Source organism: Gadus chalcogrammus, chromosome 16 (assembly GCF_026213295.1).
Source record: "Gadus chalcogrammus isolate NIFS_2021 chromosome 16, NIFS_Gcha_1.0, whole genome shotgun sequence".
Classification (NCBI taxonomy): Eukaryota; Metazoa; Chordata; class Actinopteri; order Gadiformes; family Gadidae; genus Gadus; species Gadus chalcogrammus.
The window spans coordinates 20,616,041-20,635,228 of record NC_079427.1 but is presented as its reverse complement, the minus strand read 5'-3'; the positions used below and the strand labels follow the sequence as shown (position 1 = coordinate 20,635,228).

Genomic DNA, 19,188 nt, shown 5'->3' with positions numbered 1-19,188 from the left:
TTACCCAGGGAAACAAACATTCCAATACAAAGGCATTAAAGCAGTCATATTTAGGAGCATTAATTCATTACAGTAGTCTGGGCAATCTAAATTTTTTATTCTCAACAATGTTAAGGAGGATCTTCCTCCCTCTCCTCACTGGAGAAGCCTCCACTGATATATATATATATATATTTGTGTGTGTGTGTGTATTGTGTATTTTCCCCGTCTTTCACAACCTGACCCAAAGGGTTGTGTTTTTGCTGAAATCCAATCGTCTTTTTAAACCCGCTGTTCCATTTCTCTCCCGTTTTGTCACAGTGCAGTACACACACAATACACGCTCCTCTTCATTTCAGAGCCAGGCACACACACGCACGCACAGACTGGTTAACACAACTGCATGCATATCCAACGACATAATTAGACAATCAATCAGATTTCACCCTCTTTGTTTGTCTTTTAGTCCGCGACACATTAACAAACACATCACAAATGCTGACCTCTGTAAAAGAAAGACACACACACACACACACACACACACACACACACACACACACACACACACACACACACACACACACACACACACACACACACACACACACACACACACACACACACACACACACACCTCCTCCTCATGTAGCCCTGTAGCCATCCATCACAGATTCAGCCACTCCACTCTGCCTCAACTCACAACCAATCACACAGGGGTTATCCACTAACCCATGTGTGTGCGTGTGTGTATGTGGTACAAGGGAATGATAGCTTTGCTCTGCAAGATTAAAAAATGGAATGAAAGAGAAGGCACACAGCGGCTATCATTTCCACCCTCCTCCATGGTAATTTATCCAACAATAAATACAGTACAAAAGTTAGCTGGAGCTTTGGTCTGTGTTCCTATGTTCTCAAAAGAGCAAACAAGAAAACATGATATGAAAATAACGATGAAGACTAATGAAGTAGTGTACTGTCCCATTTTAGCAGGCAACTCAGTTCAAAACACAACATTAAATACGGGCTACAAGCATACAAAAACACATCCAATCCTAAATAATGACCAAGACAAATTAAGTAGTGTTTCCTTCCACTTTCAGCAGCAGACTCAGTCCAGACTTTCTTTCCCCAGAGCTGATAGCGGTTATATTACCTGCCTTCAAAGCATAAGGGACAAGCTTTCAAATCCCAAAAAAAACTAATCTTGGCTCCCATTCGTCCCCCAGTACCATGTGACTGCCATAAGCCCACCAACGGGAAGGCGGGATCACAGCTGTTTGAGGAAGAGGGCTGCTCCGGTCTGGATCCACTGGCTGGGGTTGGCTCCGCTGGGCAGGGCCACCTGGGCCACCACCTTCACCCTCTCTGAGCTGCTGTACACCGGCAGCCAGATGCACTCCTGCAGCCCCGCAGAGCTGGAGCTAGAGCTCTGTGGTGGACGGACAAACACACACACACACACACACACAGTCACACACACACACGCACATACACAGTCACACAACAACACACAAACACAGCTGAATGAATATACACAGACATTACCATAAATTGCATCTACAATCACAATGTGTTAAACTGTCATTGTTGATATTGTGGCTCTTCCTGTTGATAGCCCAGGAATGGCTCCGTTGTCAAACCCAGCGGCAACAATTGTAAACATCACCCCCCCCCCCCCTCCCGTAGGGATGGCTGCAAGGGTAGGGGGGTGCAGGGACATGGAAGGGGGAATTGAATGCATCGTGGTGAGGGGAACAGCTCAATTGCAGGCTGTGTAAAAACAAAGCACGGGCAGAATGAACAAATAGAAACGTGCTGTAACAAACTAACGAACTAAAGATCCAATTGAATCAACGTCCCGTGTTGTTTGCACCGCGGTGTCACCATCAAGCTAACGTTACCGTCGCTTTGTCTGAACTGCCTCGAGGCAAAACAATGAAGGCCCGATGCCCGGTCCTTTCGCGTTTGGTTCATACCAAGGTTTATTCAGTGCAACGTGCATCCACAGGAATGTAACGGGGTGAGGTTGGGCCGCAGGCCGCAGCTGGGCCTCACCAACGTGCAGCACGCCGACTCTAAGTTCTAATTAGAAAATGAATAAATGCTTTGCTACTGCAAGTTGACGAGGCGACTGACAGCAACATGATTCTCTTTTAATAGCTTATGTGCGCTGCAGTGAGGAAAGTATTTGTCCAAGGACTTGCTGTTCCACGGTGGACATGCTACTTTTCTCCAGAATTCACCACTCTGCTGAGCTAGGGGATCATTCATTCAATTTGGAGTTACGCCTGTTTGCACATCCTGCAAACAAATACAATGACTCTAACGATCTAAGGTCTGGGAGAGGGTGTTGTTGAGGACAACACTGAGCCAACGCATTAGGAAGGGTTATTTAGTCTTCTTACAGATTTAGTATATTTGAAGTCCAGACTGCAGTGTTTTACATCACATGTATACAGCTAATATATGCACCTCATCCTCATCTCTGTGTTCAGGTAGGACTAAAGTGGTGGGAGGCAGCAGGGCCTTATAAGGTCGTAGGTTCGTTTGGATGCATTAACCCCCTAATTGTTCTTGTTGAATGGTTGGCGCGGGGCTCTGTGTGTGTTACCATGCGGGGTCTGTGATGAACAACAGAGGCAGACAGACGGGGGCTACGTACGTGTGTGACCCAGGCCATGTAGCAGGGCGGGACGGCCGACACACTGGGGGAATCGTGCTGGTTCTCAGACAGACGCGTGCCGTCGAAGGAACAGCCCTCCAACTGGAGCCCACCCACCTGCCAGAGAGAGAGAGAGAGCACTGGGGGTCAATTTTAGAAACAGAGGGTGCACAACAGGCGAAATGGCGAGAAGATGGAAGAAGAAAAGAAAGAAAGAAAAAAGAAAGGCAAGTCAAGAAAAGAAGAAAAAAATAGAATGAAGGAATGCGGCTGCGAAGAGGCCACCCTGTGTGTGTCCGTGTGTGTGCGTGCGTTCGGTGTGTGTGCGTATGAGTTTGTGTGTGTGTCTGTGTGCTTTCGGTGTGTGTGTGCACGTTCGGTGTGTTTGTGTGTGTGTGTGTGTGTCTGTGAGAGATTAACAATGGACAGAGAACGAGAGAGAGACAGAGCCACACAGAGAGCGAGAGTGGGAGAGAGTGGGGGGAGCGAGCGGGGGGGAGATGTGTATCAGCAGGAACTACATGGCCCTGGTAGTCTGGACGTCTGGGCTGAATTAATAGCCGGGTGACCTACCCCGCAGTCCGGGTGGGACCCTCAACACCACTTCCACACAAGAACACGTCCAACAGGGAGAGGGGAAACCCAGAGGACACGTGACACTGTGTGTGTGTGTGCTTGTGTCTGTGTCTGTGTGTGTGCGTGTGCGCGCATGTCGGTGTGTGTGTGTGTGACATCAGCGCGATGAGTCAGGGGTTTTCCACGAGTGGCTAGACGCTCCGGGGTCCGGCGGCGGGGTCCGGTGCTACAGAGGCGACCGGCCCTCCTTCATCATCCCCCCGTGACCGAGGAGGAGGAGAGGAAGGAGCAGGGAGGGGCCGAGCGACACCGAGACAAACCCAGAGAGGGAGGCTGGACAGTGTGTGTGTGTGTGTGTGTGTGTGTGTGTGTGTGTGTGTGTGTGTGTGTGTGTGTGTGTGTGTGTGTGTGTGTGTGTGTGTGTGTGTTGCGGGAGGTGGAGGGAGTCATCAATAACTCCCTCCCTCCCCAGATGTCTAAGACTTTCCTCTCTGCTACATCTACTGCCTCCCCCCTAATCACCAACAGACATCCCCTTACCGCTCTCTCTCTCTCTTTCTTCATCCCTCTCTTTCTCTGTATCCTTGTCTCTATCCTTCTGTCTCTACTCTCCCTCTATTCTGGGCTTTATCCTTCTTTGTCTCTCACTTTCTCCATTTGTATCCATGTCTATTTCCTTCTCTCTCTCTGTATCCTTGTCTCTAATCCTTCTGTCTCTCTCCCTCTCTCTCTCTCTGTATCCTTGTCTCTATCCTTCTCTCTCTCTCTCTCTGTGTATCCTTCTCTCTCTCTCTCTCTCTCTCTCTCTCTCTGTGTATCCTTCTCTCTCTCTCTCTCTCTCTGTATCCCTCTCTCTCTCTCTCTCTCTCTCTCTCTCTCTCTCTCTCTCTCTCTCTCTCTCTCTCTCTCTCCTCTCTCTCTCTCTCTCTCTCTCTCTCTCTCTCTCTCTCTCTCTCTCTCTCTCTCTCTCTCTCTCTCTCTCTCTCTATATATATATATCCCCCTCCCCCCCTCTCTCTCTCTATATATATATATATCCCCCTCCCCCCCTCTCTCTCTCTATATATATATATATCCCCCTCCCCCCCTCTCTCTCTCTCTCTCTCTCTCTCTCTATCCTTGGCTATAATCCTTTTCTCTCTCTCTCTCGTAAGCGACCACCAAGTTAGTCCAACAGTAGAGAGACATTAACCCCCTGACCAATATCTGAAGTAATTAAAGACGATGGATTTGTGTGACTGAGGTTCAAAGCCATTGCCGACTCCTTCCCCACCCCTTCCCCCTAATCTGCTCTCCGGTTCAACAAGAGATGCACACAGCCCTTTGTCATTGATCCACAAACACTAGAGGAAGAGGAAGAATACCTTGACTTGCAGCTTGGCTTCCTGGATTGGACGCATCCACGATGTCACAAACTTCAGACTATCCATGGAACAGTTCATGGACCTGAGGGAAATGAGTCACCAGGTTGGAAAATTGCCGTTCACAAGCCTACCAACACCCACACCATCACTCCCACACCCTCACACTCACACCGTCACACACAGAAACATGTGAAACACAGACGCAGATGCGCGTGCACACATTTTATGTACACTGGTGTTCCTCAAGCATGAAGAACGACGGAGTACCTCTGGATAACTGGTGGTGGCACCTGGCACCTGGAACTACATCGTATATTTCCATTATTTTGACTTTCATTTATCCCATATCCTTAACATTGTTTCCGCATTTTGTATATTTTGTATTTCTGCACCAATACCCATTTCTGGTGTACTATTGAATCAGCCTGTGGAGTCTCCAGTTACGAATGAAACATTCAATCCTTACAGCAGCGCGTTTAACTAAAACACAGCTTTATTTTCTACTACCGTTGTGAATGAAGAAAAGATTTGTTTCCTATGACCATTAGTACACAGCCCAATTTATTGGCGTTTTTATCCGTAAACACGATCAAATCACTCACGACCTTCAGATGATTAGACTGACTTGTGTCTACTGCGCCAACCAGGTCTGTGAAGCTACAGGGAGCTTTATATAGATGGGCAGGGGGAAGGGGTCTGGGGCTGCTGCAGGGACAGCACATACTCCCTCAGCGAAAGCTCTGATAGCTGTGATTACCGTTTAGCTTCAGAGTGCACACATAACATCCAGACACCCTGGAATGGGCCAAGAACACACACAGAAGCGCTTGAGCACGCAGATGCATACAAAGAGCCTGATATAGATCTTTGCTGCTTCGGAATGATTGATTGGGACATTTGAGCATTCTCATAGTATATTTTGGATTGTGCTTTTGGACTGGCCAGAGTATGCAAATAGACAAACATAGACAGACTCACACAAGCACGCACACACACAAGCACACACACACACACACACACACACACACACACACACACACACACACACACACACACACACACACACACACACACACACACACACACACACAAAGGGCTGAACATCTAACCACAAAACAAATGTGAGAGAACTTTTAAATCAAAATGACATTTGAGGACTATAGCTTAATCAAGTCTAAGTGGTCTGAAGTGAAGCATTTTTAATTTCGCACAGGCATACATTAAAAATGTTTATTACACGGGTCTTCTCAATGCCGTGGAACGCTCCATTCACTTGCATGGGCTCTTCACAACTTCCGGCGGTGAATTATATTTGATAATTCACCGTTGCTAAGTATAATTGACCGCCATCGAGGAAAACAAAGGGCTTATCTCCTCTAATGACCTCTTTGGTATCACACCGCAAGTAGTCCGGTAACTTGTCAACCCCAGCGTCTTCGTTTGCTAAGCGACGTCAACGTCTTTGGCAGACTATTTCTCTGCTGATCAACACTACGAATACTGGTAACAAATAAATTGTACAAAGACACACCATGTGAAGTTATTTCTTCGTTTTGGTAAGTAGCCGTGTAATAAGCGGGATAATGTATAGAACGTCGCCGGTCATTATCGAAAATAAGCCCCTTCAGGGCGAAGTAAGACACCTCTGCTGCGCGTCGGTTTCCTGTTCGCCCTGTCGGGGCTTATTTTCCCGAAATTGACCGGGGTTCTATACATTATCCCTTACACATTTTTCCTATTTTCATACGATCATAGTCTGTTATCATATTCAAACTTGTAAAACGATTTTTATTCAGAAGCTCTACCTTTCCTCAAACCAAATGTCTGCAAACCCTGTCTCAGCAGGTTTTTGAAATGAAGAGATTTCAAAAGCATGAGTTTTGTGCCGAGAGTTCTATGAAGGACCAGGGACATGCTAGCTGTGCTGGAACCGCAGTTGAGTGGGAGCGTTATAATGATCTATGTTGTATATGAAATGCACCACACAACACGCCATTATACTATTCGGGAAATCCAGACCCACATCTAGAAAGCTTTAGCATCTGGCAACGAGTTATTAAAATGGCCCTACTCGAGGGGCGGCACCAAGCAGGCATTTGAAAATATCACTGCACGCAATTGGATAACACCACGACCAATCGGAAGAATACAAGGGGTGACGTATCCAGACCAGCGAAGCTAACTAATAGATAAGACTCTTGTCGTATCCAGTTGGCAAAACGACAATGCTTTTGGGCCGCTTTTCAGATACAGAGTTGTGACACACACCCACACACACGCATAGACACACAAACACACACACACACACACACACACACAGTCGCACACACACAGGGCAAACATGAGGCCGGCATGCATGGGTCACCTGGCTGTCTCCTGTCTCAGGGCGTTGAGGAAGGTGTCTGGGTGGAAGAGGTCGGAGAGGTCCAGGGTGTCAGCAAGCAGGGCCTGTCTGCCTGCACGCTCCACCCAGCCCTGAGGGAACACAGACACACACACACACACACACACACACACACACACACACACACACACACATAATAAATACAGAGAGAAAAAATGACTTCATTTTCCTAAAAACAACCACTATGATATTCAGTTTTCCTACATGAGCTGAGCTGAAAATTTAGAGATGGAAGGAGAAGAGAATGGGAACATGATGAATATATTGACACAGTGAAAATAGAAGAAAAACATTTAACCATATAAAAAAAACTGTGTCGTGTTGCGGACCAAAGTTTGATAAAATCAATAAATTGTACTCACTGCTTCCATTTTTTTTTATCAAACACAAACCAAAAAATTGACCTCAAGAGGAAAATGTGCCTGGATTTGATGTTGCCAAAGTGTGTGCATTTAAGACAGTGGGACAGGGCGGGGGCGGGTGGGAACCGCTCAGAGAGCTTTGGGGTCAATAAAAGAGTGTGCGTTGCCATTTGAGTGTTTGATGTCCTCTTGTCCTTTTATCACCACCACCCATCACACACATCCAAAGATAACACCGGGACCCAATTATACTGCCATAGAGACACACACACACACACACACACACACACACACACACACACACACACACACACACACACACACACACACACACACACACACACACACACACACACACACACACACACACACCTTAATGCATATACATAAACAAACAAACAAGCACAAAAGAGAAGGAACCAAATAAAAATACCAAAACATTTTTATATCATATAACCTTATTATGACCTTTACCTTATTTTTTTTATAATTATTTCTACTCTCCTGTGTGGTACAGAAACAAAAAAAGATACAGCAGGTCCCCACAGTTGGGATGTGTGTGTGTGTGGTCTGGTGGTCAGAGGGTCAGCTAATGATTATGCACCAGTCAAAACGGGCCTACAGCCCAACTTCAACCAGGTCAGGATATTGCCTGGCCTTCAGCCCTGGAGACGACAATATTACAGCCAGCTCACGCTAACGCAGTATTAACACCAGGACAAGGATAACATGAAGCTTTTTCACAGAGACAAAGAAAGAGGAGAGAGAGGAGAGGGCAGTGAGCAGAGACAGGAGATAGCAGAGAGGCAGAGGAGAGAGAGAGAGAGAGGCAGAGGAGAGAGAGAGAGAGAGGCAGAGGAGAGAGAGGCAGAGAGAGAGAGAGGCAGAGAGAGGCAGAGACAGAGACAGAGACAGAGACAGAGACAGAGACAGAGACAGAGAGAGAGAGGAGACGGTGAGAGGAGAGACAGAGGAGAGAGAGAGCGAGAGAAAGGATTGTGGTCCAGTCCTCATCATCCAATTTAAACTAAGTAAGCGTTTTTAGCGTTTTCTCAGTAGATTCTACACAGAAGCAGGCGGCTTTGAAGGTCAGTAGGACACTGCTGACAAATACAGGCGCGACAGCAAGCAAACTTCTGATGTAATCTCTATTATATATGGTTCATTCTCAGCCCAGCGTCTATCTCCACTGCCCTGACAGATAGACTGGGATGAGGCTTTATGCTCAAGACTAAATATGCACATACATAGGAAACACACGGCCCCGCAACACTTATCTCGCACACAAACACACACACAAAAGAAAGAGAATTTGCTCATTAATAATGCATTGTGTGTGTGTGTGTGTGTGTGTGTGTGTGTGTGTGTGTGTGTGTGTGTGTGTGTGTGTGTGTGTGTGTGTGTGTGTGTGTGTGTGTGTGCAAGGTCATTTTATTCGGCTTGGATCCCAAGCAGGCAGTTTGCAGTCCCCACTAAGCAGCAGCTCTGGTCTGCTCAGCCTGCATCAGTCTGATTGGCTAACAGCACGTTCATGCATGCATACACCGGCACCCACACACACATTCACAAAGTATTAATGATACAAAGATGAATGGCCCCACATTAGGATGAATACACAAGGCGGGAAGGAAGGAAGAAGACACACCAAAGCAATAACACGGACAGATGGCCAGAGAGAGAGAGAGAGAGAGAGAGAGAGAGAGAGAGAGAGAGAGAGAGAGAGAGAGAGAGAGAGAGAGAGAGAGAGAGAGAGAGAGAGAGAGAGAGAGAGAGAGAGAGAGAGAGAGAGAGAGAGAGAGAGAGAGAGAGAGAGAGAGAGAGAGAGAGAGAGGCAGGCGGACAGACAGAAAGAACGGACAGGCAGCCATGGTAGAAGGACAGCAAATGTAAGTGGTACCGCCTACACGATATGTGGGGAAGCATCCCATTTGAATGGCAATAGTCTCCAGAGTGGAGTGTGCGTACAGTAGTCTGTCTGAACATATCAACGTAGGCGTTTAGTGAGACAGCCCTCGTAGGCTGGCAACGGACGCAGGCCCCAAGGCTCTCAGATGTCAACTCTTTCTATCCTCTTGAAAAAATGTGAAAACACACTAGAAATGATTACATTTTGTATCCCGTCATGGCTCTGCATTACCGATCCGGCTTGATTGATACTCAAGAGTTTACACTTCAGAGTTGATCTATTCATAGGAAGGCCTGGGAGGCATGAACAAAATGTACGTTAAATGATGACTTGCCGCCCCCCCGAAAACAAAAGATCTGCAATCATCGCCAGCAACGCAAAAGATGGGACGTTGTTGGCCATGCCTAAACCACCGGTGTCTCTTTAGGTTGCTTAGGCACGTTACCAAGCATGGCATTAAAAGAGATCAAAACGAGGCAGCGGAACCTCAACCTCATTCAGAACAGTCCACACGTCCTCTCTCAGACCTCCCTTCCCACGGAGACCCAGAGATGGGTCATTGTGGTGCCCTGGTTGTTCCCCGTAGAGGGTGGTTAGTGATTCTGACACCACCATCCGCCCACTTATTACGACGACGTGTGTCTTTGTGTCCCACAGGGTCTGCCCGATGATACCGCCATTAACCTTTTGGGACTATTGAATCCCTTCAGGGGTAATTAAGAAATAAGCTAAGCCCCCCCTGCCCCCATACCCCCCCAATCACCATCAGTGCATGAGTAACGAGCGCTAGGTGTCCCTCATGAGTGCTCATGGTGGGTTCAGTTGTGTTTGTTGACCAGTGTTGGGGGTAACGCGTTAGAGTACTCTTATTCGTTTTTTTCAGTAACGAGTAACCTAACGCGTTAGTTTTGCGAATTCAGTAATCAGTAACTCGTTAATTTCCAAAATAACCACTCGTTACTCCGTTACTTTAAGATTTTCTCCCGATAAGGAAAGTAAAGTCCCGGGTTTTCTGCATTTAGTCAGATGCTGCTGCCCTGCTCCTTGCATCTCTCTCTCTCGCTCTCTGTGTGTGTGTGCGCGCGCACCTGTGTGTGTAAGCTACGTGTGTTACGGCGGCAAGATGGACGAGAAGATAGCCTTAGATTCCTGGAGGTACGCTCATTATTTTGAGTTACAGAGCGAAAAGGACAAGAAGAACATAGTGGTCGTTTTGAGCACCTTCTTCTCCTACGTTTCAACCATTACTTTGGTGATAAATAGGCTAAAGGTAGCCTACGTGATTGTTATGAATGTAGGGCTATAGGGTCACACGAACATTTTCAGTTCTTCAATGTTTTTTTAGTGCCATGCACTGTTCTTTTGTGCAACGCATACGGTTAAATTGAGTTAAATTTCCAATTCTAAAAGGTTGCGTGCCTACCTGTTAAGCACTTTGTTAGGCGCCTGCACTTGTAAAGTGGATAAGCTATGTGTGACGCACTGTTCTTTTGTGCGCAGCCAATACGGTAAGCTACATTCTGTTAAAATAACTGCCTGTTACCGGAGTATGTTATTCATGGAAGCTGTTCAAATGATCAAAGGATGAATGCCTGTTAAATAAAACGTGCAATATGATGACTGTCTTTCCTGTCATTATGCTATAGGTTCATGATTGATTCATAAACAGTCAGCACTGTTGGTGCATCTAAAGGAGGATGTGTGTTGTTGTTGCGCTAGGCGGACACGCACGCACCCCAAACGCATTTTAATTGTTGGTAACGCACGAGTACTCTAACGCGTTTCTTTTATTTATAGGTAACGTAGTAACGTAACGGATTACTTTTAATTGATAGTAACAAAGTAACCTAACGGATTACTTTCAAAAGTAGAGATACCCAACACTGTTGTTGACAGGAATCACAAGTTTACCTGAATGGCGAGGGCCCTGGTCACCACGGCTCTGAGGTACTGCATGGGCTCCTCGGGCCCCTCCCACTTATTGAGCCACGTCTGGGGACACTGGTGCAGGGGTGGGGAGGAGGGGGAGAGGGACGGCAGGGGAATGAGAGAGATTGTTATTTCGGCCTCGGATAACTGAATATAATCATCGATAATGAGCAGTGAGAAAAATGGTAAATGAAAAGAAAAGTGGATGAAAGGGAGTCGTTAACTCCTCCAGCACAGGTTAGCGGTCCAATTCCCTGAACGGTAGAAAGGAGATCAAAGACACACACACACACACACACACACACGCACAATCCATCATGTGTAGCCTCCCCCCATCAACACGCACAGCATGGGGTTGCTGTTGTTCAGGCTTAGGTGCCTTAACCAAGCATAAAGGATTGCTCGCTCTTCACTCCACTGCTGTGTGTGTGTCTCATACCTACACAAGATATACATGGCAATGTGTATTGGGCTTGCACCAAGCTCAGTTATGAAGCCTGAACCGGGAAACAGAACATTGAGGGTATCTTATTTACGGCCTCCGGTAAAGAGTTCTTATGCTGACGATACCAAGTAAGTTAGAACTCAGGGTGAACTTTTCAGAGAGCAGCACTTCATAAGGGATCACATAAAAAATGTAAATGATAAGCGCAAAGGCACTAAGGGCTTTACTGTTTCTATGACAACTAGCCATGTTAGCTCCTTAGCTCCTTGCTCAGCAAAGCGATAACTTATGCTATCACTCATCCATGATTGATAAATAGCGTCTGCCGACACAAACATCACAGGTTTCATTCCTGAAAGCAACTGACTGTATTGTCTATTATGCAAACTAGAGTTTTCGCACACGGGTTGCGCGCGCTCAACCTCTAGTTGTAATTAAACCCATAGCAATAATTTGGAAACCCCAGTCGATAATGTAACAAATTTCTGAGCGCATAATATAGCAACATTTTGCCTATCATTTTACAACGTATAACATTCGTTCACCACAAATGACTCTTAAAAGCTGTGCCAACATTTACATATTTTTTAACCATTCAGCGAATAAAAGGCAACAGGCTGATTATCATTTAGGGGGCCACTCAATGACATACAAAAGCCTCAACAACATGCCCACTGAAGTGGTGTGAGAAATACAGACTTTCTACTCCTCAATCACATAGAAGGTAGTTTACATTTCCTACAGAGAAAATACAACCTCAGGGGTGGTACTATTCAGGAGATTTTCAGGGTACAGATGTCAGGATATGTTGTTCACATATACTGCCCATCAGGAGAATGTCAGGACTAACACGTGTGTCTGAAAGCAGCTAGTGTGTGAGCATTTGATTACATTATAAAATTAATCAATTTATGGTAACAGGGGTAATTGTTCAATGGAAAGTGTAGTATACTATGCATGCAAATCAATTACTAAATAGCTTTTTTCTGTTATTCAGGGCTGAAAAGTGGTAGGTTGAAAATAATAATCATCATTGTGATTAAACATCTCTTCCAGTGTCCTGGCCAAGACAGACAGCAGTAGCCTACAGTAACACATAGCATACACACAAAATATAAGAAAAATAAAACAACTAAAACAGACCGCAGGGGGGAGGAGAGGATTTCAATATCGCAAGAGGATTGGGGAAGGCTCAAGGAGGAGGGGAATATTAAGTTTATGCAACAAAGTGTCAAAACATTTCGGGAGGCTCAAGGAGGAAAAAATAATATTAAGATTGCACAACAAAATGTAAAGACATTTCGGGAGGCTCAAGGAGGAAGGTAATATTACATTTTGAGCAACAAAGTGTAGTCTTGTGGTGGACTCTAGACATAATTCACCATACTGTGTCATTGACATGTTTTCATTCTGTGTTATAGGGACACTGTCTCTTAAAGATCACGTGACTTATGTGTTGATATGCCGGTCGGAGCGATGTTTTTTATATGACAAAATGAACGACCCGCCGTTGCTTGTCAAGGTGAGAAATTGTCTCTTCCCTTCTTTTATCGCAATTTCTACACTCTATAGATAGAACGTGTTACCTGGGAGAGTTTGTCGACAGCGGAGCCGTTATGTTTTAAAACATATTGTCTTACCTGGGTAAGTGTGTCGCTGCGGTGTGTGCGTTTGTGTTCTTACCTGGGCACGTATGTCGATGGCAGAGCAGTTATGTTTAAAAACATAACGTCGTACCTGGGCGAGTGTCACTGCGGTGTGTGCAGGTGCCTGTGTGTTCTAACCTGTGTGTGTGTCGTTGGCGGAGCCCTTATGTTTAAGGGCGAGTGTCGCTCGCCCTTAAATTTCAACACGGGGAAACCTGAGCGGTAGGGCAAAATCTGTGTGCGTTCATGTGCGCGGCAACCGCTTCCTGGTCCAACAGCCGCTTTCTGCCGCGCTTCCCTCATTGAAATGAATGGAGGCGGCGAGTTGCCGCGCTGCGGTGTGAAACCAGCTTTAGAAGAAAGCTTGCTAAATAAAGTAAAAAGGGTGAGACTCCTTGGGTTCTTCCTTACGTACTTCTGGTCACCTAGTGCCTTGGTGGTGGCCGTGTGAAGATCAGACCCACTTTCCTCTCTCATTCCAACCTTTTCCCTTTCTCCTCCGCATGTCAAACTGCAGTAAAGGTCAATCTAAATCTGTTCATGAGTGATGCATCGTGTCTAAGACGTGTGGGCCTTTGTCTGTCTCTCATGGGGGCCTCCTGAACGACTCTATTCTGGACCGAGTATGTCCTTCATCCCTCCAAGAACACACGCCTGGGCCCCTGAGCTCTGCAGGTCGGACCCCTTCCCCCCTTCCCCCCGGGCCCCTCACCTCTTGGCCCCTTCCCCCCCCCGGGCCCCTCACCTCTTGGTTTAGCAGGGCGGTGGCCAGCTTCTGGACCTCTGCTGTGAGCAGCTGAGTTCCTCTGATCACCTTGCTGAGCGCAGCCAGGGAGTGGTGGATGCTCTGAAATGGAAACCCAGGAGTGGTGGGGGCGGTTCAGTACACGATCTGTTGGTGTACTGAAATGTACACCAACATTTCAGAACATGTGTATTCGTTGTATGTGTATCCGATAATGATGTCACAGATAACGTTAAGTAGTTTGAATCATTTGAAATGATGAATCCTCATGTTGAAAAAAAGATGAGCAGATGCAAGTGAAACGCTAGAATGACTTCTGGCCTGGTCTTTAATCCGTTGCTTTGCTCGCAGCACTCGGGCGGTATAGTCACAGGAATAATCTTTCCTGTGGTTGTCCTCACCTTGCTATGCATAGTTTGATGTTGCCTGAGTCAGCATTGTCCCGCCTACGAGTAGCCTGAAGTACATGGTTCAGCACGGTACGCACATAACGCTGGTTTGAGTCAATAGTGTAAAACACCCTATGGGAGACTATTAACTGCAGAAGGTGTACTGTAGATATTCAAGTAGTACTTCCACGGCAAACCAAAATACCATCCCATCAAATGGTATGATAAACATTGAATGTGTAGATGGCTATATACCCTACTTCACCATTAGCTCTCTAATTCTTACACTACAGCGATCTTAACTGTACCGTGGGCCTTTTCAGAACTACTCTTGTGGACAATGCGCCGGCATTCCTATGGTGGGAAGGTGTTTTTGTGGGTAGCTGGTCTGTACCTGCACTAGGCGGACTGCGTTGAACTGCTCCAGGACGATGAAGGATTGGACCGGCGAACCCTGGCCCTCCGTTGGCAGGACCACCTTCTGGTGGATCAGAGTGGAGCCCTGAACACAGCAAGGGGGCCATAGCAGACATGCCAGAGTGAGAGTGAGTGCGAGTGAGAGAGAAAGAGACAGAGACAGATTAAGTACATCTCAATGTTCAGGGGTGCAAACTCATCAGGTATGAAAAAGGTGACAAGGACCCAAACCCCCTCGCGGAATATATATATATATATATATATATATATATATATATATATATATACACACACACACACACAGTGTTGTGATAGTTCACTTTCTACGTGAACTAGTTCAAAGTTCAGTTCACAAATTTTAAAATGAACTAGTTCAGTTCAGCGTTCATAATTCAAAGATTTGAACTAAGTTCACAGTTCCAAAAAATGAACTAGTTCATAGTTTTTTTTTTTCAAAATGTTGCTGTGAGCTATTATTTTTTTTCGGTATTTTGAACATCGAGCCCACTTCGTGATTTGTCTAGGATGAAATAGAGTGGTTGAATCAAGCATCGTAGCGAAATACAGTTTCTATCGTGTTTTATTGTACATTTAGCGCATTTTGTAAATCCCATTGATTTCTGTTGGAAGACTCATTGCTCGTTGGCCGGAAGCGGAAAGGGAACTAGTTTCGTTGTAGTTCAAATTTGGTTGTAGTCTTTTCGCTCGGTTCTAGCCCTACTGTTGAGTCGGAGAACCGAGCGAAAAGACTACAACCAAACGTAAACAGCCCCCATTTCCGTTTCCGGCCTACAGGCAATGGTTCTATGAGGTATTCTAGTCCGCTGAGCTATGAGCCAGAGAGCTAACGTTATGGATTGTACATATTTATAATTCGAAATTCGTCTCAGCCTTTATACCACAGATACTCTAGGGTCTATAGCATATAACCGTGTTGTCTGATTACAGTTTGATTTATTTTTCACAATTTAACAGATCTCGTTTTGAAGAATAATCACCGCGCCATTCGTTTCAATGGGAATCGGGACGGTCTATAGTTTCAACATAAAGTGTATTTATATTTTTTAATTCGTCCCAGCCTTTACACCACAGACACTATAGGGTCTATAGCATATAACCGCATTTTCTGATTGCTGTTTAATGTAACAGTAAGCTGACAACACCGCAACTGCAAATTAACCACACGGATATAACCGGCAGCCGGTCAAACAAATGTTCTCATTAGCACGTTAGCCTACGTTAGAAAGCCTGACGTTTTTGAAGCGTACCAACGTCACTCCTGTCTAGTACGGAATCAAGGCAGCTACAGACCCGAAGATGACATGTTTACACGGGTTGGCCAAACGAACAAGCTTGGAATAAATATTTATGACAGCTTGCGTTCGCCGATTACTTGGACGACGCGCCCCCCCCCCCGAAATATTTTTATTGCAGATCTCCATGAATCACACAAATGACCTTTTTCGGAACAAAAACGGCGAATTTCGCCGAAAGGTGACAAGTTTGCATCCCTGATGTTAATTGTAACTTGGAGGGTAATTTCTTCTCTATACAATCAAAACTGTGTTGACAATTCTCATAATTGTATCACATATTTGTACCAAGACTCCTCTGTGCAACTGTTGCCCTACTATCATAGAAGCGACTGCATCTGCTTGCCTTAGCCCATAGACTATCAGCATCAGGTATTTCCTATTCAAACCACATCACTCTTTTGATCCGCTTTAACTAAAGTTCCAGCATATAAGTGAAGCACAAGGGATACAAAACTAAACGCAACGTCTTTCATGAATATTGAGGATCGGTTCTGGTCGGAATTAGAATGCCTGTCAAGCTTTCTCTGATCGAAAACCTCTTCTGCATGTTGACAATCGCTGTATTTTTCGGGGGGAAACATCATCACTCAAGCGCAAAATATCCATATTTTACAAACAAATACAGCCATTGCCATGTGAGTGAGGCATCGGAGCAGAGTGGACCCATCCACAGTCCCACTTGTCCTCTGCCTGAAAGCACTTGTTTACTTTGAATAAGTCACAGAGACATTGAGGCTAGAAATAACAGACAGCCTCTCACTTCTCAAGTAAGAAGGCCCTCTGCCCGGGCACGAGAGACAGTGGGAGAGAGAGGGATAGACAAGAGACACTGTGAGAGGGAGAGAGGGAGTGAGGGAGGCGAGAGAGAGACTGTGAGAGGGAGAGAGGGAGCGAGGGAGGCGAGAGAGAGACTGTGAGAGGGAGAGGGAGCGGGTGAAGGAAAGGTGAGAGAATGACAGATTGAAAGTACGGCACCTAATGCGGAAGAACAAAAGAGAAGCGGGCAAGAAGGTGGCACAGCTATTGGGTCTGAACGCGGGCCTCCTTCTGTGCAGACAGATGACTATTTTAATCAGAGCAACCATGCATTCTGAACGGCGAGACACTCAAGCACACACACACACACACACACACACACACACACACACACACACACACACACACACACACACACACACACACACACACACACACACACACACACACACACACACACACACACACACACACACAGGTCTGGCTGCTGGCCGTCACACAGCGCAGGCTCGATTGGCCACACTTATTTCAATCAGCTCCCGCCAGCTTTTTAATTTTGCCGTGTTATTGTTGCATGGATGATTTTTTTAATGAAAATAAAAAGTAAAAAACCTGCTACCATTAAATGAAAACCACCATGTTCAATGAAGTTCGGTACTTCACTGAAAGTAGTGAAGTATAGAAGAAAAATAAGTGTCATGCCTAAATGGTAAAAATTTGACTTTAATTTAATTTGTGCATGGAGGTTGAGTGTATAACAATTTTTGCATATGATTCATTCAGAAGAATCGTTTAAGTGACGTGGTAGGTTCGTTCGCCTAAATAATATTCAGCCAGAGTGGGGCGTGAATCTCAGTCTTCTCTATGGTGGTTACAAAATAAGAGGAGAGTAAATAGGGAGTAGGGAGCAGGGAGGAGGGAATAGGAGGATTCGCTAAAAGGAAACAAAACAGACGGGAGAATAGAGGCAGTATGTGTGCCCACCTGGTTGAGTTTCTTCCAAAGGTTGAGGACAGGTGACAGCCCATTGGACCAGAGCTCCCGGTCGAACTTTGACCCCGTTGCCACTGATCGACTCAAGATGCGCAGCTGGGAGATCACCTGTTGAGTATAGAATGTGTTGATCAGTACCTGCGGTGATGGGGGATGATCACAACAATAAATCTATCAATAATATTGAAGTATTGACTGATCATTGATGATGATGATGATGATGATGATGATGATGAGGGGTTGGTACATATCCTTGTTATAGTGAAACAATTTGAAATTATATGCACTCATGATCTAACTTGATGTACAAAAAATAAGGAGGCAAAACCCCCTTCACATTGTATGGTCTAGTCTTTCAATGACAACAGTGAAGTGAGAATCAAACTCTGTCGTCCTAATTGCATCTCAACTGACACAATACAGAAAGTCATCTGTAGAGTTATGGGTTCTCGACTGGAAGCAACACATTCCGTATGCAGAACAGGCTTATTCTGATGTGTAACATGTACTTTCAGTAGTTCAAAACATCCTCTCTCTCCATCTCTTTCTCTGCTTTAATTTCTGTTAATTGTCCCTTGAGTTGTCATCTCTCGGCTGCTGTTATCACACCCTACCACTTTTATATGAGATGGCGGAGGAAGCTAATAAAACTATCTTTCCCTGTCTTACATACGCAATGATCCCTGCACACACGCCACTACCTCCAGATCAGTCCTGATTGGTGGACTGATTAGTTATAGATCTGCTCTCTGATTGGTGTTGCACAAATAGGGAGGGACTCAATACTGTGATGCAGCAGAAAAGACTGATTGGATGACTATAGCCTCACAAATCAGACTCAAGGTTCAAATCTAAAGTCTGAGCTCAAATGTGAGGGAACAGGGCATTTCAGTCTCTTCGCTTTGTATGTGTTTCGACCAATCATGTTGCTGGAGGCAGGGATCTGTAAGTGCATCATAACTTACTCGGCCAGCAGTCTTGAACAAGTGTAAAGGCTTCAAATCAACACTGTGTGGAGTGTTGACTGGAAATACAAATAATGAACCCTTCTGAGAGCTTCATCCACTGAATCAAATGTGTTTTCTTCTGTAGAATAACTCGGAAAGAAACAGGATACAGGGCGTAACCTTGCAGCTTGCATTTCCTGCCCAGGCTCCTTGCCTAATCAAAGATTAGGATGACTAAAACCCTAATCTCCATCGACCTAACTTTACTACGGCTCTGTCGTCCACTGCTTCCCCCCTGCTGTAATATTCCCAATATCCGGTCTCGGCGACTGTATTTGCTATAAGAAATATA

The 19,188-nt window shown here is 45.6% G+C and overlaps 1 protein-coding gene across 3 annotated transcripts in view; it reads right to left on the bottom strand.

The window, feature by feature from the left end:
* Positions 1 to 614: 614 nt before the first annotated feature.
* Positions 615 to 19,188, bottom strand: part of LOC130406305 (cytoplasmic dynein 2 heavy chain 1) — a 136,089-nt gene continuing 117,515 nt past the window's right edge. For all 3 annotated transcript variants that reach the window (XM_056611802.1, XM_056611801.1, XM_056611803.1), the window contains 8 exons: positions 17,881 to 17,997; positions 14,802 to 14,909; positions 14,019 to 14,120; positions 11,165 to 11,254; positions 6,947 to 7,056; positions 4,582 to 4,663; positions 2,642 to 2,758; positions 615 to 1,408 (listed from right to left, as the gene is read on the bottom strand). In XM_056611802.1, coding sequence (XP_056467777.1) covers positions 1,247 to 1,408; positions 2,642 to 2,758; positions 4,582 to 4,663; positions 6,947 to 7,056; positions 11,165 to 11,254; positions 14,019 to 14,120; positions 14,802 to 14,909; positions 17,881 to 17,997 — 888 coding nt within the window. In that variant the 3' untranslated portion in view covers positions 615 to 1,246. The remainder of the gene's footprint in view (positions 1,409 to 2,641; positions 2,759 to 4,581; positions 4,664 to 6,946; positions 7,057 to 11,164; positions 11,255 to 14,018; positions 14,121 to 14,801; positions 14,910 to 17,880; positions 17,998 to 19,188) is intronic.